This window comes from Pseudopipra pipra, chromosome 6, assembly GCF_036250125.1.
Source record: "Pseudopipra pipra isolate bDixPip1 chromosome 6, bDixPip1.hap1, whole genome shotgun sequence".
NCBI classification, from domain to species: Eukaryota; Metazoa; Chordata; class Aves; order Passeriformes; family Pipridae; genus Pseudopipra; species Pseudopipra pipra.
In genome coordinates this window covers 42,439,442-42,461,804 of record NC_087554.1, presented here as the reverse complement: position 1 = coordinate 42,461,804, position 22,363 = coordinate 42,439,442, and the positions used below count along the sequence as shown (strand labels likewise).

General features: G+C 44.4%; 2 protein-coding genes across 4 annotated transcripts in view; one reads left to right on the top strand and one right to left on the bottom strand.

Moving 5' to 3' along the window:
- The first annotated feature begins 457 nt into the window (after positions 1-457).
- ANGEL1 (angel homolog 1) lies at positions 458-21,587 on the top strand. 2 transcript variants are annotated; one of them, XM_064658800.1, is made up of 10 exons: positions 458-774; positions 2,787-3,383; positions 3,905-4,131; positions 4,701-4,770; positions 5,188-5,621; positions 6,297-6,423; positions 7,256-7,366; positions 8,515-8,584; positions 9,012-9,169; positions 9,972-21,587. In XM_064658800.1, the coding sequence occupies exons 1-10, from the start codon at positions 711-713 to the stop codon at positions 10,139-10,141; spliced, it is 2,028 nt and encodes a 675-aa protein (XP_064514870.1). In that variant the 5' UTR covers positions 458-710; the 3' UTR covers positions 10,142-21,587. The 2 variants fall into 2 exon arrangements, with proteins under 2 accessions (XP_064514870.1, XP_064514871.1); XM_064658801.1 differs by having other exon boundaries at positions 459-591.
- VASH1 (vasohibin 1) overlaps positions 16,794-22,363 on the bottom strand; it is a 15,257-nt gene continuing 9,687 nt past the window's right edge. Inside the window, exons 7-8 of one of the 2 annotated variants that reach the window (XR_010431431.1) lie at positions 21,700-21,901; positions 16,794-21,472 (exon numbers count right to left, since the gene is read on the bottom strand). Coding sequence is in view for 1 of the 2 variants with exons in the window: in XM_064658802.1 (XP_064514872.1) it covers positions 21,829-21,901 (73 nt within the window). In the remaining variant the exon portion in view is untranslated. Of the gene's footprint in view, positions 21,902-22,363 lie in introns of both variants that reach the window. The other variant, XM_064658802.1, reaches the window with a different exon arrangement.

The following is a 22,363-nucleotide window of genomic DNA, read 5'->3' as shown; positions in this document are numbered from 1 at the left end:
CATGAAGCAAACATGAAAGTCCTGGACTTCAACGAGGACTTTGCTTTTCATATGCAACTGTCTGGTTGCAACATGTGATGGATCTCAACTTGCAGAGGCCAGAATGCTCACCTCCAGGTGAGGAGTGATTTTGCAGACCTGTGGTGACCTGTCAGCAGCACTTGAGGGAGGGCACGCTCCCACTCTGCCATCTCACCCACTGCATCAGTGTTTGAAAAGTCGGTGTAATTATTAACTCATCTGGAGCAAATGGTGGCTTTGCAGAGGGAAATTGTCCCGTTTGAAATTCTGGAGAACCGGGGGTGAAAAATTTTGTTTGAAACCACAAATTTCAGGGTGGCGAGGCCAGAAGACTGCCGTCATTCAGCCCAGGGTCACAGGTCGTGACCCCTCGGGTACGGCACAGCGGCCAGGGCCTGGCCCCGGCCGCGCTCCTGTCTCACAGCGGGGCGGGCGGGGCCCCACCCCGGCCGGAGTCGCTCCGCGGGGCCGTCCCACCCCGGGCTGCGGTCTCCCGGGAGCGGGCGGTCCTAGAGGGGCGCTGGAGGAGCGCCAGGCCCGAGGCGGCCGCCAGCCCCGCGGCCCGACGCGGTGAGTGCTCGGGCGAGCCGATTCCGCGGAGCCCGCGCCGAGAGGTCGTAGCTGAGGCGGGGGCGGCGCGGCGCCGGGGCCGGGCCGAGGGCGGTGGAGGCCTTGCCGTGCCGGGCGGTATGATCGGCACCGTGCTCTGCTATGTGCTACTGCCGGCGGCGCGGCTCCTCCGGGCCCTGCAAGGTAACCCAGCCGCGGGCCGGCGGCGGCGGGAGAAGGGGGAGGAGAGGGCGGGTGCGGCCCGGCGGTCCCGGAGCTCCCCGAGCCCCCGGCCCTGAGCAGGCGGGGCCTGGGGCAGCTGTGCCCGGCCGGAGCTGCTGGCCCCGGGGCAGCGCGAGGAACTGGGTGTTCGCAGGGAACAGCTGCCCGCTGTTGTACTGCAGAGGCAGATTGCGGACTGTGCGGGGGCTCCAACTCCTGCCCCGGGCCTGCGCCGCAGGCTTGGGAACATCTTTAGAGATGGACTGCTCAGAGATCTGTGACTCCCCAGGGATCTGCGGGTAACTCTTGCTTTGCGTGCATTGCTATTTCACATAGTTTCCTAGATCCTGCTGGTGCTTCACAGTCCCTGGTTACTGTGCTGATGTAAAGCCATCCTCTCTCCTGAACCTGTCACTGGGCCTGTAGCAATGACGGGCACGCTGTTTTTGGTCATAGTGAGCAGCTAGCTGACTCCTCTCAAATTCAGCTTCTGTGGTGTAGTAACAGGCTCTTGTAACAACCGTCCCTGGCTAGTGGTGCATGGAAGCATTACCTTGGTGCATTGGTGTTTCTGACATTCATGAATTTAATTACAATACTTCAGAGAGGCATATGGTTCTTAAAGCTCCATTTCTGACACATACAGAAAACTTTGACACAAAAGATATAGTGAAAGCATACACAGATGTTGCTGACAGTATGTTACTGCTCTGGCTGACTGACTGTCACAGGGATACAGAGAAAAAAGTGATTTGTAGTCAACAGAAATTGCTAGTCAACAGTAGGGACTACTGTCTGTGCAGAATTCATAGCAAAATGTAAATGCCAACTCTTATATAGATATAAGTGAAAAGAGTCTGTCTTTTTCTGCTTTACTCCCTGAATATTAGTATGTTCAGTTGTTACATTAAAAGCAGTTTAAAATGTTTTAATGTTTTTGCCTCATGTGTCAGTCATCAGGTGATCTGTAATTCTTATCAGGACTTCCTCTGTGCATATATTCTCTCTAATAAGGCACATGTTGGTCCCTCTGTGTCTTCATTTTTCATCTCTTAATAACAGAACAGTTTTTTTTCTACAACACATTGTCCTGTTCTTCTGATATCATAGAATCACAGAATCAACTGGGTTGGAAAAGACCTCTGAGATCATCAAGTCCAACCCTTGATCCACTACCGCCATGGTTACTAGACCATGGCACTAAGTGCCATATCCAGTCTCATCTTAAAAACCTTCAGGGACAGTGAATCCACCACCTCCCTGGGCAGCCCATTCCAATGTCTGATTACTCTCTCTGTAAAAAAATTTCTTCCTAATATCCAACCTGAACCTCCCCTGGCAGATCTTACGATTGTGCCCTCTTGTCCTACTGCTGGGAGAAGAGACTGGCGCCCACCTGGCTACAGTCTCCTTTCTGGTAGTTGTAGGGAGTGATGAGGTCTCCCCTGAGCCTCCTCTTCTCCAGGCTAAACAACCCTAGCTCCCTCAGCCTCTCCTCATAGGAGAGGATATTTCATTCTCTTAGCTGACTGCTGTTTCTTACTCAATCCCTGGAAAGAAACTTGCTCCAAGTTATGATCTACAAGACCTTGGCTTCTTAGCCCACGCACCTGATCAGCTAACTTCTACGGATTGTGCCTTTATAGGTACTGCTGAGAGCTGATAGTTTCCACAAAGCCCTTTAGCTTGGCTGACTGTCTGTTGTGCTGCATAAGTTAGAATTGCATTCCCTAGATTTGGTAAAGCCATTACTATCATATGCAGTTTCATTGGCTGACGAACATAACGAGATTTGGACTGCGGCTTAGCATTCCAGAGCAGGCAGGGGAAGTTTTTCAGATTGTAACTATTTTTCTTCAGAGAAGTAATTTGTTTGGGTTGATATACTGAATGGTTGTATTGCACAGAGTTACAGCAAATGCATTGGAAAAAGAAAAGAGTGAGTTGGAAAGGATTTCTGGCTGTCTTATATTGATTTTGTTTTTAAATGACAGATGGTTTCTTTACCTGTCGAAAGAATGTGCTTCTGGCGAAGAGCCCGTCCACCCAGATAGAAGGCGTCTTTGCTGCATCCAGAGGAAGATCGGTCTCAGAAGAGCAAGAAGCCCTTCTCCAGCAGTGGTTGGAGGAAGGAACGGGGAATTTGCCAGCCAGTGAGAGTGTTCCAGCAGTGGGGAAAGTATCAGTTACAATCACTAGTGGCTGGTTAGAAGGTTCAGAGCTATTGATGACTAGCCTCAGAGAACTGAATTCGTCTCCAGAAGCCACACCGTGTGCTGATCAGCAGCTCTCAGAAGCAGCCTTGGCTTCTTCAGAACTGCAAGATCATGCAGTGGCTGAACAGGCAAGATTACCAGCAGAGGAAACAGTGACTGTAGCAGACAGTGCCCCTTGGGCAGCTGTGGTGCCACAGACAGATCAGCAGATAGCTGGCTGTGCTGGTATCAACGCAGAAGTGCTGAATGATGACCCAGCTGTGCTGGCCTGGAGTTTAGCGTGTGATGCAGAGACTGTGCCAGCAGAGCTCCCAGCCCAGCCCATTCAGGATGCAGTACCATTTTGTCCTGTCCTGACAGAGGTGCCCTACCATGGTCAGTAATGGCTCTGAATCTGATGTTCAGTTTGGGATTGGCATTTGTAGTGAATGTGGTCAGGTTATTGTGTCTGGACTTGCTGTCAGCAAGACACTGATCTTCCCAGCAGAATTTCACAAGGATTTGCTTGTGAAAACTGTAAAGTGAGTGTTTGCTGAGGAGGGGCTCACAGCTACTGGTCTCTGTGCTGTTAGACTGTCTGGTATGAATATCAATATATGTTCCCTTCCCAAGAACTGTTCCCAAGTGCTGGCTTTATAATCTAAAATGCACTGAAAGGTTGGTTGAGTGTTTTAGTGTACTTGACTCTGGTTATGTCTTATGCCATCCCCATTGACAACTATTTTCAAAGGCATCCAGAAAGAGCACCTGAAAACCAGAGTGGGTGAGGGTTTGCTCAGGGGCTAATGCCCTAGCTTAGGGAATGAGAATGGCTGTTTTCTGGGTCCCAGGGGAACAAAAGTATCAGAAAGGTGCCCAGCGTGTCAGTAACTTTGCTTTTTGTCTCTTGCATGTAGAGATTTTATGGAGAGACTGGGAGGATCTTTCTGTCCAGCCCTGTGTCCTAGAACAGGTCTCAAAAAACACTCCTCTCTTTGAATTTCGAGTCATGTCTTACAACATCCTTGCCCAGGACCTGGTGGAACAGGGCCTTGATCTCTATGTACACTGTCATCCAGATATCCTGAACTGGAACTACCGCCTTCCAAACCTTTTGCAAGAGATCCAGCACTGGAATCCTGATGTGAGTATGACTGAGCCCTTCCTACATCAGTGTCACCAGAATTTGAATTCCTTGTTTGATCTAGCAGTATTAAAGAAAGAGATGGGGGGAGGTCCTAGGAAGATACTGCCTGCTTGGTAACTGAACACTGATTGCTCTGAGAGTGTTTGAGGACTTGCACAGACCTTTTTTTTGGTGTCTATCTTGCTTTGATTGTGGAAACTAGTCATACTTTGATGGCAGGGCTTAACTTCTGTAAACAGCAGAAATAGAGGAAGAAGGACCAGGTTTCTAAGGCAGCACAGGAGGGGAAGCCTGCATAGAAGAGGACTTCATGAATTTCTCTCTTCTTTGAGTCCTCTTTGTGGGATGAAGGATCTTTTGCCTCATCACTGGAAAACTGAATGATAAGCTAATGTGGCCCAGAAAGTTATTGCTCTTCATCTGGAAAGTACAGGACAGAGTTGCGATGATGACATTTCTGGTTGCAGGGTTGGTATGTGAGTGCACTTTTCCATTTTCTTCCTTCCCCAGAACAAGGTAACTTGCAAATACTTGTGGAGTGAGTGAGGTCTCTGCCTTCCTTCCAGGTTCTTTGTCTCCAGGAGGTACAAGAGAACCATTACTGGGAGCAACTGGAACCAACATTCAAGGAGATGGGTATGTCCTGCTTTTGTTGGTTTGTACATCTAGCTCGTGGGACTGGCCAAGAAGTTTTTCTTGCTTACTGTCTTCAAAGCACTCAGTTTCAAGATACCTCTTCCTGTTTGCCAGGTGGCTGCTGGCCCTACTTCTGAATTGTCCACCTAGACCTTTAAGCTTTCTTTTGTAACTGATGTCTCTCAGGGTTGAAAGATCAGAGTAACAAAACTGAGAGGGTCCTAGAAGGACAAAGAGAGAGAAAATACCCCCTGTGATTAATAATAAATGCTGATTATTGGAACAGAATTGGATATAATGCTGTACCCAAATGTAGTAGGAACCTTTTCTACACAATCTTGCTGAACTCCCAGTTTATAGGGGGAGTCTGAGGTAGTGACTGGATAAACCTTTTAATAGGTGATGGTTTCTTTTCAGGCTTTGCATGCTTCTACAAACGGAGAACTGGGACGAAGACAGATGGATGTGCAGTGTGCTATAAGCACAGCAGGTTTCAGCTGATCAGCCTCAGCCCTGTAGAATATTTCCGTCCTGGCCTGGACATCCTCAATCGGGATAATGTGGGCTTGGTGCTGCTGCTACAGCCTGTGCTCCCAGAGGGCCTAGATCTGAAGGCCATCAGTCCTTTATGTGTGGCCAATACTCATGTGTTGTTCAATCCACGCCGAGGAGATATCAAACTAGCCCAGGTGGCCTTGCTCCTAGCAGAGATTGACAAAATTGCAAGAACTACTGAAGGCAGCTACTATCCTGTCATCTTGTGTGGAGACCTGAACTCCGTACCTGATTCTCCACTCTACAAATTCATCCGAAATGGTGAACTTTCCTACCATGGGATGCCAGCCTGGAAGGTAGTTGCCAACCAGAAGTGGGATTGGGTAGCTCTTTATTGCATGTTGCCAGAAAAATGCATGGCTGCATTCTTTCTCTTGTGAGGAAATAATCTGAATTCTGAATTCAGTTATTCAGCAGTCTTCCCTAATATCTCCAGCACTGCAGGGGAAAGAAGTGGACGAGTGTGTCCCTGTTGTTTCCACCACTGCTCTTTTGGTTTCTCTTGAGGCAGACCTGTGATAATAGACCACTTAATTTCAGGTCTTTGTTTTCCTTTGCTATGGAATTTTTGTGCCTGAGTGACTGGAGTGCAACTCCGCCAAGACTTACTGAAATTTTATGTGGATGTTTGCTGAAAACAGTTTGAAATGGGCACCTGTGCTAAAGTCTCTTGCCATTTGCCTCTTACGGTGTCTGGGATCAAATACATCATTGGCTTTCAAGCTAAATCATCAGTTCAACAAGATGCTTGTGAAGTATCGTCAGATGACTTTTAGTTAATTGTATCTTCCCCCCACAGCTGAAGGTTTATTATTGCTGCACCATATTCTGAATAGCTTAGTTTGTGCCTTTCTATGAGGGCATTCTCCTGTCTTGCCCTTTGCAGGTGTATATACATACATTGACTATAGCTTGCAAAAGTTCTGCCCTGTGTTGCTGATGGTTCCTCTCCTTTTCTGGCCTCTTTGCAGGTGTCTGGTCAGGAAGACTTTTCCCAACAGTTGTATTCACGTAAACTGCTGGCCCCGCTGTGGCCAAGCTCACTGGGTGTAACAGACAATTGCCAGTATGTCACCCAGTGCCAGCCAAAGAAACCGGGTAAGCTCCAGTATGCACTGAGAACATGAGTTTGTGAGGATGGGCAGTTTGTGGGCCTTGCTGTCTCTCTAAATAGCTTGTGCATGTGTTGCATGAGGCACTCAGCAAAGATTCTCTTCTTCTATCCATTTCCTTGGTATATGACTTAAATATAATTTTTCCAGAATCTATTGCTGTAGCCCCATTTCTGCCACTTTCTTTCTCTAGTCAGGAGCTGGATGTTCCCATACCAGTAACCAGTATCTCTTTCCTATTCCCAGACTTAGGCTTTTGTGCAGTTGTAAACTGTGTTCAGCAGCCACGGCTTTCATCTGCACTGTTAAGAAATCATTCCTAAGAGCCTAATTTTCATGTTCTCTATCATGTCTGTTCTCTACCATCCTTAGAGAGGATTAGAAAAAAGGAGTCCACACGAATAGCTTTTGTTAAAATCTTGCATGTAGAACTTATACTCAATCTGATCTCCAGAATAGTTTTTTGTTTTTTGACAGACATTTCCTTGACTTGCACACTGACTGATCTGCTTGAAAGTCCCTTGAACTTGTGGTGTCTCAGATGGGACATTCTTAATTTGTGCTGACCATGACTGTTGCATTAGCTAAAGGGATAGCAATATCTGTGCTCTGTTCTTCTACATTTACACATCTGTTCTGTTCTGCATTTAACTTATTGAGTGATTTCTATTCCCATGGTATTAAAATATTTGGACACAAAAGCCTCTCTCAAACAAAAGAGGTCTAAGAGGCCCAAAGGTCTGAAATGTATATAGGTGTTCCTGGTAGATGTGACTTTGCTGCAGTTATTTTTTTTTAACTTGTGCTTTTCTCTGCAGGGAGACGTGAATACAGCCGTGACTTCCTGCTACAGTTTCGTTTTTGTGATGTTGCCTGTGAACGACCCCCACACCTGGTGCTCTTGGAAGGTGTGACAGATGTTAAACCAGGTATTAATGAGAGACTTTTCAGCTTGTGACTCTCCTAGCTCAATGGAGCACCTCTCCTGTGAGGAGAAACTGAGAGAGTAGGGGTTGTTCAGGCTGGAGAAGACTCAACTGAGGCCTTATTGTTGCCTTTCAGTACTTAAAGGGAGCTTATTAAAAAAGAGGGAGAGTGACTATTTACACAGCCATATAGTGATAGGACAAGGGGAAATTGTTTTAAACTTCTTAAAATTCTTAGAGGATAGTAAGGCACTACAGCAGGTTGCCCAGAGAAGTTGTGGAAAGTGTTCAAGGCCATGTTAGATGGGGCCCTGGGCAACCTGATATAGTGGTTGGCATCCTTGCCTGTGGGATGGGGGGATGGAACTAGACGTTCTTTAAGGTCTCTTCTAACCCAGTTATATGATTCTATAATGTCAAGGAAAAGGTGAGGTGGAGGTAATGCCTGGTGAGGAAAGGGGAAGGCAGAAGGGTGCCTTCTGTGACTGTGTGATTAGGTTGAATGAGAGCTCAGAGGAGTACAATCTTACCTCCCTTATACACACTGACTGCGTTCCTTGAGATGCACTGAGACTCAGCCTCTTTTTGAGGCTGTTTCTTATGAAGTGAAACACACATATGTATACATATTTCACTTTTTCTGCCTCAAGATTTTTGGTGGTGGAGAACAAACCTGAAGATTAATGTCACACAATGGCCAGAACATAGATGTCTCTGGATGTTGGTACCCAGTAAACACTGCCTCACCTATGGGCCTTGTGGCATGGCTGGTTCTGCTTTCTCCATTTCTGTTCAGCCTTTCTAGACACTCTTTGAGTAAGCTGTAGGCTAAGACAAGCAAACTTTCTTTGAGAGCAAAGGTCGAAGTACCCTGAGCTTCGATAATATTAAAATGCTTTAAGAACATGTCCTTAGGACAGAATATGACTTCTCTGTTATTTGCACTGATCTGCTCTAAGGACCTTTCTTTTAGTCTTAGAGCTGGTGTTTCCTCTGGATGTTTTTCTTTAAGATGGTTGTGACTGGTAGCTATCTGCTCTTCTTGGGCAAAAAGATTCATTTGGTCTCAGGAGAAGCTTCTCAGACTTGGGATGGGCAGCCTTTTCTGGGATCTGTGTAGGTCTGGCTGGAATCTCTTTATTCCTTTGCAGACCGCCCTGCACACTGGCCCAAGCCTGCTGCCATGGTGAAAGACCCTGATCCCCAGCCATTCATCCCAAGGTAATTTGGTGCACCTTCAATGGCCCCTCTCTTCAAACTCGGTCTTGTTTTCCTGAGTACTGAAAATCTGGCTGAAGTAAAGACTGAAATAAATGTGAGAGTGGAAGAAAGTAAGGAGGGCTATCTGGAAGAGCTAGATCCTTCCAGGAGTGTCCCAACAGCTGGGTGCTGCTCTGTCAGCATTGTGTTGGTGAGGTCGAGAATGAAGGGCATAGACAGGACTGGGTGTTGAAGACAAAGGAAGTTCATAGTCTGCTTTGCTTTGCTGTAAGTGAAGTGAATAGTTCTGAAATACTTTCTTCTATGTGTTCAAAAAGTAGAAATAGTTTGGACAGTTGCATCAGCAAGGGAACATTCAGCTGTGACTGCAGTACCAAAAAGGCATAATTCTCTTTCCTTCCTTGGTAAATGGTCCGTTTGTGTGCAGGTGTTCAGGTGTTATCCAGCATGGCCTCAACCTGACCTCTGTCTACAGCCACTTCCTGCCACAGAGGGGACGCCCAGAGGTCACAACGATGCCCATGGGGCTTGGAGCCACTGTTGATTACATTTTCTACTCAGCAGAGCCCGTGGAGAACAGGGCAGGTGAGTGTGGCAGTGCAGGGTTTATCCGTGTGACAGGCCAGTGCATTTCATTAAGCTGGGGTAGATCTACAGAGTGTGTCTTTGACTGAAATGATGCACAAGGTGGAAGCAATATTTGCTTGTGTATCATGAGAAGACAATGTTTATCTTTGCTGTGAAAAAAACAAAGCTGCTTAGGTTCATGTAGACTTTGGAGGAAGCTCAAACAGAATGGGTTCTTTTCTTCTGTATAAGTATCTCACTTGTGCTCCTGATAACAGGCAGTACTGGCTCCTAAGTTCAAGACTTGGACTTCTGGTCTGTCTGAGACCACAGGCTGGCCTTGGAAGGTGGTGACTCTGGTTACCTTACAATGGCACCTCCTCTCTGCTACCTGAAACAGGAGTTACGTTGATGAAAGACTGCATGTAAATGCATCCAAGAACTGTCTCTGAGCTGGTTTGGGTCATGTCAGAATCGAGTTTGGGGAACAGGTTAGGAATGAAGAGATGAATTCCTCCTTGGGCATCTGAAGCTATTGCTAGGACACAGTAAGGAACTTCTCCTGTAAGCAACTACCCGGTGAATTTAGTATATTCTTGCTTCCTATGCCTGCAGATATATGAAACCATGAACAGCTATTATTGTAGGATGCTCACTGCTTTCACATCTAGGCTCAAAGGTGCATGCAGTGTTTGTGCAGGCTGTCTTCATTCATCAGAGGAAGAATAGGAATGAATTGACAAGCATCCCTCTGGGAGTGTATAGTGTTAATCTACAGCATGAGTCTCTGGCTGATGTTTCCTTCCATTTTCTTTGTCAGGTCGCAGGCTATACAAGGATGGAGCCCTGAAGCTGCTTGGCCGCCTTTCCCTGCTCTCTGAAGATGTCCTGTTGATGGCAAATGGCTTACCAAATCCTTTTTGTTCATCTGATCATCTCTGCCTGCTGGCTAGCTTTGGCTTGGAGATTTCCAGCCTGAGAGAGAGTTAGTGTTGGTTCCCCTTCCCTAAAGAAAGGCTGTTCTGAATACAGCAGTTGACACTCTGGATTGCACAACCTGCTTGCAAGAAAACTCTTCCTTATCATGCCCTAAAAGTCTCTTCCTCCCCTCACACCCTCACTAAAAGCAGGGATGGGAGAGTTGGAGTGCTTTTTGCTTTGGTATTTTCTGGATCTCTGCGACCCTGAGCTGTCTTCCCAGTGGGCTTCCAGTTGTATTCAGGCATTACCATCTCTTAAAGGGATCCTTGTTCCAGTGCTTTGTTTAGCAGGTGTTTTTGTGCTGTGGGAACCAACATAACTCTCATGTTTATTTGTCCCCGTGTGAGATCTTCAAGGAGCTGGAAAAGAGAAGGGCAGTGCTATCCACTTCTAGTTCGTTAATTGCTACCAAGGAGCATGGGATGTATACACCAATATTCTTTTACACCAAAACAATAGTTCTTTTAATTTCTCAGTGATAGTTTATGAAGTATGGTCGTTTCAGGGCTAGTTGTTTTGTTGCCTTTTAGAATGTTGGATCTGCTAACTGCTTAGAAATGTCTTTTACTTAATAATGTGTAAAGGCTGCCTTGCTGACAGAAGGGTTTGTGTGGTATAACAGTTTCTACAAGAAACTGCTTGCTGTGACTAATGGACCAGGGAATGGGATTGCCAGGAAGGGAGCCAGGGGTTCTACAGAGCCACCCACAGCAGCTCTAGAATGGCAGCAAAAGGCTAGAGGCCTTGGGGAAGACTCCATTCCTTTCTATAGCAGTCTCAGAATTGTACCTAGTTTGGCAGTTGTAGGAAAAATATTTAGGATCCTCCCAGTGAAAAAAATCACCCTGTAAGGCATGACAACCCCAGAAGGCTAACTCTGGAGGTCCCAAAAGAGAGATGAAAATGGAAGGTATGTGAGAGGCAGCAGAGACATCAGATGGAAGAGCTGATACTCGTCATTTGCCCTACTCTTTCTCTGTGCACTCCCATTCAGCCAGGGGTCCATAGCCAACCTGTAGCATCCACCTGTGCCAGACTGAAGTTATTGCTCCTTCCTTCCTCTGGCCCCAGCCATGTTTTGGTAGGTAGAACTCTTAGGACTGACTCCTGTCTCTTGACAGGCATTGGGAGAAAGGGTAAGGCTGTGTAACTTGGAGCCAGATTGTCAGTCGTTTGGATCCCAGTGTACCTTTGGTGTCCTATCAGTGTGCTTTTCTCAGCAGTGGCTTGGCCAGTACAAAAGCAGTAGAACTGTACTTGTTTCTAGAGTAAATTCCCCAGTTCAGCCTGACATTTGGTCCTCAGTTTTTCCTTAAGAGATGAGACCAGTATTGGCAGAAATATTATCAATCAGTCATTCACAAACGAGGCAGGAAATCTGGTTTTTGTGGGAAGGTACGAGGAGACTTGAAATTTTGTTCTTTCTCCCTGGTCTATATTGAAGACTTTCATATTTTAAATGTTACTTCCTTTATTGAAAAATAAAATAATCTAAGAAAAAAACGGCAAACTAATGACAGCACCTTGTACTTCTGGCAGCTGAACCCTCTGAAGACTTGCTCAACAAGGTTTTGCTGGCTGAGATGTGAAAGAGAAGAGGAAAAATTAGCTACACAAGATAGTAGTAATGAGGGTTGAAGAGAGGGAAGAAGGGAAGAAGTGAGCTTAGCTGTCGTCTCCCAGCACATCCTGAAATCCCAGAGTTGAAGAAGAGCTGGTGCTTCTGGCATCAGGCTTGTCTTGCAAAAAAAAAAAAAAAAAAAAAAAAGAGAAAGGTTTGCATTCAGGAACCCTTGCTCTCCTCCCAGAGAAAGTACTGCTGATCGTTTACAGATCTCTTCTGTAAACTGTACAAAAACAAGGGCAGGGTGTGAGGATTGTGTTCTGTGCCCTTACGAGTACCTAAGACTGCATATTCCCTTTGTGCCCCTGCCAGATGGTGTGGTATTTGTCTGGTGATGTGTCAATGGCTTTTGCTACCCAATTGGGAGTTTCTCTAAGTGGGCAGCAATCTTGAGGGTGAATAATTTTGCAGCTTTGTTTGCCCTTACTTTGACAAGTAATGGTTCTGGCATGGCACTGGTATATGGGGAGGGATGCAAAGCTGTGCATTTCTATTGCTATGTTTATCTGACAGTTTCATTAACTTCTGCAAGTACTCTTATTCTGATTTTGTCAGTGGTTGTATTTGTAAAGGGAGGGTAGGAAAGGGTGAACTGAGAGCTTTATTTTCTGCCAGGCTCCAAAAAAGGCTGCCAGAAGGCAGCCTGGTTGCAGATGACTCCCACCTGCTGTTAACATTGTAATAGGAAGCTTGGAAGACACTAAAAGTTTAAAAACAACCAACCAAAAGCAAAACAAAAAATGCTGTGACACATGGTGTTGGCACTTAAAAATTTAGCTGTCTGCTTCCATTTTAATTGCTGGCTAGTCTGATGGTCAGTTGATGGGGGGGGGATGTGAAAGCTGCCTGCCCCACCTATTAAGACCCATAAGGTGTGCACAGTGCACCATCACATGAACTGGTTGCCCCTGCACTGGCTGAAGCAGCCTGCCAATCCTGTGATGTAATTCCAACATCACAAGTGCTTTTCCCGTTTTATTTAAATCAAAGACTTGACTTTTGGGCAACTTGCATGAAGGCATCTCAGGGAGGTTGTAAGCTTCCAGCTATATTTTGTTGGAAAATCCAGTGTTGCACAGGTCAAGCTAATGCTTCCTCTTTCCATGCATGAAATAATTGGTATGTACTTGGAATGAATGATTAAGTTGCTGAACACTGGATATTGGAGTCATGTGCTGAGGAATTGCAGAACAATGCCTGCAAGTCCCCTTATTTGTCTCTCTGAAGGTTATAAAGCTCCCACAGGGACTTGCAGCTCCCAAAGCCCTGGCTTACATATGCTCCCTTGGGCACTTATAGGTGAAACTATTGCAGAAATGCAGGACCATTGCTAGTGACTGCATACAGACACAAAGGCAGAGTTGAAGTCTTGATCACTGTGTTTATTTTGACCACTGCCCCTGAAGCTCTAGTATAGACCCCTATAGAATTGGCCTGTTCAGGAAGGAAAACCCCTGTGTTCTAGAGCAATTTGGAGTTTATATCAAATGGATCTGGAGACCTGTGAATGCCTCTGACTGTGGAGGACTAGAGAAGTTTGGAGGTGGGGCAGGCAGAAGGTTCCTAACTCTAAAATAGCAGCTAGTGTATGTATAGTTGTTGGGAGAAAATAAGATGTTTTGTGATGCTTTAAGAATAGCATCCAGTGATTTAATCAGAGCCTGTGGTAATGAGCATCATGGCATGCATAACTGAGATTCCAGATGTGGTTCTTAACACTGTTTCTGGACCTAAATGCATGACTAGTTGCCATTAACACAGGTTTCTGATGAATTACAAAGGGATCTGTAAATTATTATGGAAGTGGAACAGCAGGAATACCTGCAATGCTCAGAAAGGGAAGTATCATAGAGGTAGTTACCAACTACATCATGTTAGTAGTGATGTAGAGCTCAGGGAGACTGGTACTTAGGGGAAGTGATGCCAGAGACCACTGGAGTGTGTGTACATCCCCTGTTAGCAGTCTCCTAAGCTGCAGGAGCATGCAGCTGTACAGGCAACACATTTGACAAAGTACCTTTGCTAAAAAACAGCTTAGTTTGCACCACAGCTGCTAGACTGTATTTAGTTATGCTATTTAGATAGAAACTGGACTTCCTTTGTTTTCTCAGAGTTTTAAGTTCATCACTTCAGGAGGTTGCTCTTTATAATCCGTTTTCCCAATTACATGGAATGGGAAGAGTGGTAAACAATATAATTGCTCTAGCTTCTTTCCTTTTCTTAATAAATGAAACTTGGCTGCTGTTTGAGGTTGTCTCCATGCCTTTTCCTTATGAGATATCTCTCCAGCAGCTGTTTTCCCATGACTACCATATCCAGTTATCTTTCTGACTTACTGATGTTTATTTTTTTCTGCAGCTGTATTTCTTCAGTTAAAAGCTATGGGTGGAATTCTTTAGAGCTAAGTCTTACTATAAACTCAACATTTACAGAGGGTCAAGACATAAGATAGTGGGTTCCCTCACTCCTGAAGAGTTAAGTGGGAGGGAGCTCTGAAACGAACACTTAGATGGGAATAACTCTTGTTATATAAAACAAAAAATTGAGTTTCAGACTTACTGTTAAGTGCTCTGCATGCCACCTGCTTTGTGAAGACAGAGCTCTGAAGTACACTTGACCTTAGTTCCTCTTCTCTGAGGAGTCTCTTAGAGGCTCTAAGAACAAGTTCAGCATCTCAGAAAGAATCTCTTTTAAGAGTGGATCAAGGTATGTGTCCTGCTCCTAATGATGTTTGAGTGGCATTGGCAAACAGTCTGTAAAGTGGGCTGTTTCTACAGTGCAAAATCTCCTCCCATCACCACCACCTCAGTAATGAATGTGTATCGGATGTACTGGTCAGAAATTTGCAGACATATCCACGGTTCATCCAAATGCAGAGGAAGCCGTTTGTTGCTTACCTATGGGATGGGCACACAAGTGTCAGTGAGATACCATGTCCTTTCAGGAGGCTTCCTGTTGTGCAGGTTAATTGAATTGCTGGCTGTGACCTGCTCCTTACCAGACTGTAGCTGCCTGGCCTGTAGGGCTTCCCACAGCGCTGTCCTGCTGCAATGCACAAGCTGCACTGGATGTACTGCACTGCGTTTCAAAGTGTGATACTGAGTTTCTGTAGAGAAGACACCTGCTATAATGATAATCAAGATGACGGATTTAACAGCTGGCATGCCTCAAGCTCCTTCCTTTTGTCAGCTGTACAAGTTTGGCTTCTCCTGTCAAGGCAAGTTGTCCTCCAACTTCCACTGAAAATTTCATTCTAGTCTTGAAGCTCCTTTTTTGCTTTTATTTATTTTAGAATTTATTTATTTTCTTTCAGATTTAGACTGTATATTCTTGTGCTCTAAGGGAATAGGAATGCTGTATAGTAGAGCTGGGAAATGCTTTGTAACTTTGGTTAGACAATCACAGTGGCTTTCAAGGTGCTCATTTGTCAAATGGGAAAAGGACTAGGCTAGACACTGGCATGTGCTACAACAAAAGATGTATTTGTTCCGTCTAATCTTTCATTTGTACACACAAAAAATACTTGGCTTCAAGCTGTAGCAATGTTATTTAGTTTTTTATTCTTTTCTTTCTGGACATAAAGCCTTCTACTTATATTTATTCTACTTCTATTTATTCAGTTTTTGGTCAGTTTCAGGAGCTGCTCTTGAACTGGGGGTAAATGAATGCAGTAGTTATTCTACAGCTATTCCTCTCCTCCCTCCCCTAGAATGAAGTCAGAGATAGGATGAGACTTACTCTTTGCCAAAATAAAAAGATAATCTAGAAAAGCCAATTCAGCTGAGTTAACTGAATTCTGTCATGGCCTGCTATCCCTAGTATGTTATACACCTTTGTCTACCATAATCCCACAGTCTCTGCATGAATGGTGCTCTTAAGGCTCAGTCTCACTCTTTCATAAATGAATTTCTGTGTGCTTTTATACATGTGAAAGCATTAAGTTTTGCAGTTTTGGGCCTCAGCGTAAAACTGACTAGGTTCATTTTTCTTAATTTTTTTAAATTTCTGCTTTGACCAATTGTTTATCCTTTCCAAAATAAAGATTTTCCACCTAAGGTCCAATAGCATAAGCTCTGACTTAAAAACCTAGAACTGCAGGAACAATCACTAAGCAGGGGGAAAGCCTGATCTGAAAGGGAACAGAAAGTCTCACTCCACTGGTCTAACAATTGCCCCCTATAGGGGGTATAGGAGTTACCTGATTTTTAGCAAAATCTGTAAGACATGGGGCAGAGGGTGTTTTCAAGCAAGCATCTGAAGCAGAGGTTTAGTACTGTGCAATTACCTTCCCTCAGGGCAGAAGGTGTTCATATCATTAACATGGCTAAAAGGGACTATTGCATGTGCCTTTCTCTTTGGAGTAGCAGGTTAGGAAATGTTTTTTCCCTTCCTCTACACACTGTAGGCTTGCCTACATCCTGGCCCTGGTCCCAGCTATTACTCATTTCCCAAGAGAGAAGGGGTATGTTATGCCTGAAAGATGATAGCCTGAATAAAGTTGGACCCCCTTGCACTGAATCTTGCAGCTGACTGCCCTTTATTAACCCAGCATTTGTCTTGGGAAGTCCTGGTAAGGTCATCAGTCTGGACGGTCACTAAACACAGACCTTGAGCAGAATCGCTTTTCAGGCCAGGAAGGGAAACTGAATTGTGTATTGAAGAGCTGAGCAGTGCAAGCAGAGGTTTGTATTAACCCCTACAGTATTGTAAGACTGAAATTTCTGTTGCTGCCTGCACTGATATTTTTTTTCCATCCAGCTGGACTGATGGCAGTTCAGGGGGAAAACATGAGTTCTAGCCTTTGCCAAACAGCCACATATATACTTAATGTCTGGCAGTTGCCTCTGTGTGCACAGACATACTCACCTGTTCAGATGATTAAAGAAGAGTGTGAGTTCTTCCATGATCCACACTGTAGCAAGTACAGGGCATCTCTACATAATCTGCCTGATACCATCACTCAAGGCTGTCCCTTTGACTTCTTAGATGACTTATAATGGGAAAATTTAAATCAGAAAGAAGGACAGTACAGACAACTTGTTTTCTCTGCACAAATTGAGAGCAGTACAGAAGGAATTTTATTGTCTAAGTGTCAAAAGAAGCAGGAAGAAGTATCAACATGAGGGCCATGGGAGTGCAGTAAGAACTAAACCTAAATAAAAATTCTGTGTTGGCTACATAAGAACACAGAACCACACTGATTAATTACAAAAAGACACACGTGATACTGTTCTTAAAGAAAGAAAATTTCCATTTCTTAGTTCTGAGCTGTACCAGTGATAAGGATGTAAATGGTTTTGGAGCACCCTATCAGTGCTAGAGTAGAATACTGATGTGCATGGAAGGGGACCACTCTGGTCCCACTAGCACCATCTCAACCCTGACCTGGAGGGAACTCTGCTCTGCAGAGATTATGGGGGATTCAGTAGCTTTCTGGGCCTAGGCTGAGTTGCTCTTGAGCAGGCAGGGCCAGGCACCACTGAAGGAGAGTGGTTGTGATACAAGTAAACACTTGCTCAGAAAACAGACAAAAATATTAAATTCCCTAAGGAGTTCAGCTTGGCTGTAGAGGGGCCATCTCCACCTTGCTCTGGGGTAGAGCAAACATCAAGCCAGAATAGCACTTGCTTTGTTAGGTAAGATTATAAATCCATAATGCAGGTCTTAATGTTGTCAGGACAACAGCGCAAGGCCACCAGAATATGTGGTGTTATTTCAGCCAGTCTCGCACACGTAGTACACATGGGACACAGGACACCTCTGGCTTATATCTAGTGTCTGATTATCAGACCATTTGAAATACTTCACTTAGAAGAAGCAAGTGGCTAAAGCAACCACCCGAAGTGATTAGCCACAGCCACTAGAGTAAGGTCAAATCAATCTAATCCAGACTCTTGCCCGTTGGGAACAGGTGCATTCTTCTGTTCATTATGGTTTCTAAACTCTGAAATTTTAAGGACAGTCATATTTCAGTCTATACAACACCACATAGGAGCCTACCTTAAGGGGCAGGCACCTGATTAAGGCTTTCACCTGAAATACTTAAAAAGAATTCATCATGTTAAACAGATCTGATAACAGCAATACTATATGAACAGAAACTATGTTTCAACCACAGTTCTGGAGTAATTTATTCTATGTACTGAGCCATAGGGTGGCACACAGGTAAAATAGTCAACTGAAAAAAACCACTCCACTCCCAGCTAAAACACTTGCTAACATACCTTAAGTTCCTAAAGACTCCTTTAACTTATATCAGAATTAAAAAAAAGGCTAGTGTGTCACAGATTGATGGACACCCAACCCAGCTCTTTAATATACAAAGTTTATATCAGTGACACTGTAGCAGAAAGTTTTGCTCACTAATCCATCCATCCATTAAAAAAATTGCAGTTGGCCAAGGTACCAAGGTACCAGGGACTTGTGTCCATGAAAGTAAAAAGAGGAATTCCTATTTCAAAGTGTGCATTACATTTAAAATAGTTTTGCAAATAATAGGTAATTAGTAAGTAATTCAGCATTTGTTGAAGTCTTTCAAAGCTCACCTAGACTTTACATACAATGTAGGCAGTGTCTATCCATTCCATAGTGTACGGACACAGTTCCCTTCCACAGAATTCAAGGACTTGTACTGCAGAACAGACATCAGGTGAGACCTACTGAAAAGTGAAATTAACACCACAGAGCTACATGAACAACCCTATAAATATTTAACATTAAATAATTAATAGGACACCTCAAGATTAATCTTTCCTGTTCTGCAGGCACTAAGGAGTACGAGTTACAGTCTAGTTCCTTATTTTCATTCCTTCTCTGTAGCTCTAAAGACTGCAGGAGTGAAAAAGACTCTCATCACCAGCCTTTTTTTCCTTAAGGTTAGAGGCAGACAGACCAGAAGTCAGAGCAAGTGGATGAGGGAGGAAAGAAGTAGAAGAGCTAAAGTCTGTCTTGCATTGTATCCTCAGTTTTCTTATGGCATAAAGCTGGATTGCACTAATCCTCTCTGTCATGGAAGGATGCTGTCTTGTTTGTTTGGAAAGAAGCAAAGCTTTGTATTGAAGTGATTCATCTTATTACAAAGAGAGGGGGAGCAAGAGAAAGAAGGGTACGGTCCTTTTGCAGTTTCTTGCACCATCTGCTAAACAGGAGATACAGAAACAGTAAAGAGCAGAAATTCTAACTCACAGAGAAACATAGTAGAAGGCTTGAAATAGTAACCCTAGAAGAGGGCACTTATCTGCTCCAATGTCCATCTTGAGCAGTTACCAACATTGGATACATGCAAAGAATTAAATGCCTCCTAACATATATAGTTGTGCAATTAAATTTGAAAGAGGATGTTCTTGTCTGGCTGCAGCTGAGGATTAAGAGACCTTGAATGCTACCTGTCATTCATTTCTTAAACATCCACTTCCTTTGGTTTTCTAAACTATTGGCCTCAGTTACATCCTGCAGGAAAGCGCTTAATTACAAAGTCAAACAAAGCATTTTGTTTTAAGCCATTCTGCCCTGGTGATCTAATACTGCTCAGCATCCCTGTTGCCCTGCTCTCAAGAAACCATCATTAACTTGCAGCTGACCCCTCACTTGCTTTATTTGTTTTGAATTCTTCCTCCCCCCACACTTCCCCTCCTTTCCATCTAAAAAGGCTCAAGTCTGTCCACCTATTGAATGTTCTCTGTATGAAGCTGCTAATTATTCTCAAGAGCTTTCCAGTTATTTTGAATTAACTGATCAATCAACTAACCAAAGTCATGGTGAGGGTGCATCCTAGTCATATTTTTTTTTTAATCCCGTATTTCATCCACTTTAATAAAACCTGACATTCAGTTTCCCTTGCTGAATGCTACTTCTATTTATCATATGATTCACAGTGGCATCTGAACTTTCAGTCCTCTGCATAACAAACATTATGCAAAGGCAGTTTGTGGCTTCCAAGTGGCCCATATTATTTACAGGTAACTGTTACCTTTACAGCTAACATCATCATTAGCATCCATACACTAAATGTTAATTTACAGCCACACAGAAATGAGCAGAGGACACATTCAAAAGGGTGCTTGGCTTGCTACTGCTGTTAATTTCAATTGTTGCATGTAGCTGCAGTGCAAGGGAATGGACAGGCATTGCACTGCACTGTGGAAACTGGCATCTTATTCTGGATTAATCTCCTGGCTCAGCAGCAAGTTCTGCCACCTTCTTGTGGTTTGTCCTCCTGGCTGTACAGCATAGCGAAAAACAGACTGTGGTGGTACAGATAGACCTTGCAAGTTACATCACAGTTAAAGATGTACAATTAGGAACCTGTAAGGCCTGAGTTAAGTTGCTTGTGGGTGGTGCTTCGAGGATTAACACTGCTTTAACTAGACAGAAGAGCTGATTAAGATGGGTTAAGAACCCGTTCTCTGCCACCGAAATAGCTCTGCTTATTTCAGGATGTGGCACAGCAATACTGCAACAAAAAGCTGGTAGAGCTAAACTCCATTATGTTTCTAACAAGTTCACAGGAAAGAATAAGCCTGGTTCTAACAAAATTAAATATGCAATATTTCAGGAAGTTTAGCTCCTTGTCAGTGCTGTGATAAAACAAGACACTTTCTCTCAAGGATACTCCCGCTACCAAGCTCAGCTCTTGCATCCCCTAGATCCATTAATCTAAATCACTTCAAGACCATGCTGTTCTGACTTCTGGAAACCCCATTGTTCCCAGGCTTTAGGCCTCAAAGAGAGGTCTGACAACACTCCAGATTTCTGACAAGCATTACATTACTTAATCAGTAGTACAACACTCCCCCAAAAGAAGTGTAGGAAGAGCCAAAGCTGTAAGTGGTAGCAAGGCCCAGGCCAGCCCTTTGGCAAAGGTTAGCATAAGTGGTGCTGTTACATATTGCAGTTATCCAAAGAGCCAGAACACAAGCACAGCTCTGGCACTGGGGTGGGGAAATGCCTTCAGGAGGCTCCAGGCTGAGATGTCAGGAAAGCAACTACAATTTCTTTGAGCAGGGCTCCTTGCAAACAGGTGTATGTAACTCTAGCCCTAATACTACAGGGAGGAAGGAGCAAGACCCTTGTGGAAAGGAAAAAATGCTTGTAAAACCTGTTCACATCATTACATTCTTCTTTAACTTTTTACTCTTAAAACTCATACCTCACTGACTGTGAAGTGCCTTCCACAAGCCTTCACAGTAGCAGTTACTAGAAGTAATAGACAGAAGGCTGATGAAGAGATGACTCAAAGTTCAGGGTTCCCATCAGCCCCTGCCTACCCTGTCTCCATTGCTGGGACAATTGAGGTCTCTGTGCCTGTTTTCATATGGTAATGGCATAGGCATATCCTGACCCACTCAACCACAAAAGGACTTACAGCAACAGTTCACCAGCACTTCAGTGGGCAAAGAGGTTCCATCCCACTGTCTACCCCCTCAGAGACAATGAAATGCTTTGAAATAGGCGGGACTAAACATACAGGATATGTTTTTGCTGGATAAGAGGACTTCGTATGATCAATAAATCAGGCTGAGCAAATTCAGACCTGTCTCACATGAGAAATGATAAACAAAGTGTTCATAATGACAAAACCAGGAGTTTTTGCACAAGATTTGGGGGCCATCCCATTCCAGCAGCACTTCTCCCTCAGCCCTGCAGGCCTTCCGTGGATTGAAGACTTCTGTGCAGACAGGGAAGAAGTACTGTTGACAAGACGCTTCATCTACTTGCTGTAAAGGCAAAAAAGTTGATAGCAAGTCTGCTGACCCCACTCACTCCATATTCTTCCTGAAGCAAATTCCCACCAATGTACAGAACTTTTTCTTTTTTTTTTCCTTTTTTTTTTTTTTTTTAAAAATACTTAGTGAATTAAGATGGATACCTCTCCCAGAAACAGACAGGTGAATCCTCTGGGACCCATGGGATCCAGCTCTGGGACTGGCCCAGTAGTAAGTACCTGGGAAAATCAGCACTCTTTTGCTCCTGTTCCCCTGTTCCCTTTGTCAGAATCACTGCAGGTGGATCCAGGTCCCAACTGTGACCAGCAAGAAGTCTATGGAGCTAGGCACGCAAGGCACAGCTCTCCTCACACCCGGATCTGGTACCCATTGAGGTCTGGCATGGCTTTGGAATCGGCAGGCTTCTTCTCACCAGACGGCCTGTGAGCAAAGAGGGTAACAACTCTTCAGAAACTGTTTTCAGTCAGGAGATGCTGCACATAGAGATGGCAGCAGAGGAGAAGGTACACAGGAAAGCTTTAGACTGGTTCTGCACTATTGAGGGCAGGATCTTCTGGAACGTCCAGTAATTCTCCCAACAACCTCAACAGAAGAGAACGCAAGTTAGGAAGAGTAGGAAGTCCACTCTGGAACCCCAAGTTAGTTTCAGGAAAACAATCTTACTGACAGCAGTGTAATTTTTGGATCTCTTTGAGGCACAAGTCTGTGAGACACCAGAGCTCAGACCCATGCATAAGGTTAAATGTCAGCTACCAAAAAATCACTGTTTGAGCTGCCTTCCTCCTCCCTGCCAAAACAAACAAATAAACAGAAAACCAACTGTCCCCTCAACTCCCTAAGCAATGATAAACTCAAAAAGGCACAGACTAGGGAAGAATGCTA

What these genes read in the sequence shown, in the direction of transcription:
- ANGEL1 (XM_064658800.1), top strand. Translation starts at nt 711, where the DNA reads ATGATCGGCACCGTGCTCTGCTATGTGCTACTGCCGGCGGCGCGGCTC. An exon ending in GACAGAGGTGCCCTACCATG is followed by an intron (nt 3,384 to 3,904) that starts GTCAGTAATGGC and finishes TCTTGCATGTAG; the next exon opens with AGATTTTATGGAGAGACTGG. An exon ending in CCCCAGCCATTCATCCCAAG is followed by an intron (nt 8,585 to 9,011) that starts GTAATTTGGTGC and finishes GTTTGTGTGCAG; the next exon opens with GTGTTCAGGTGTTATCCAGC.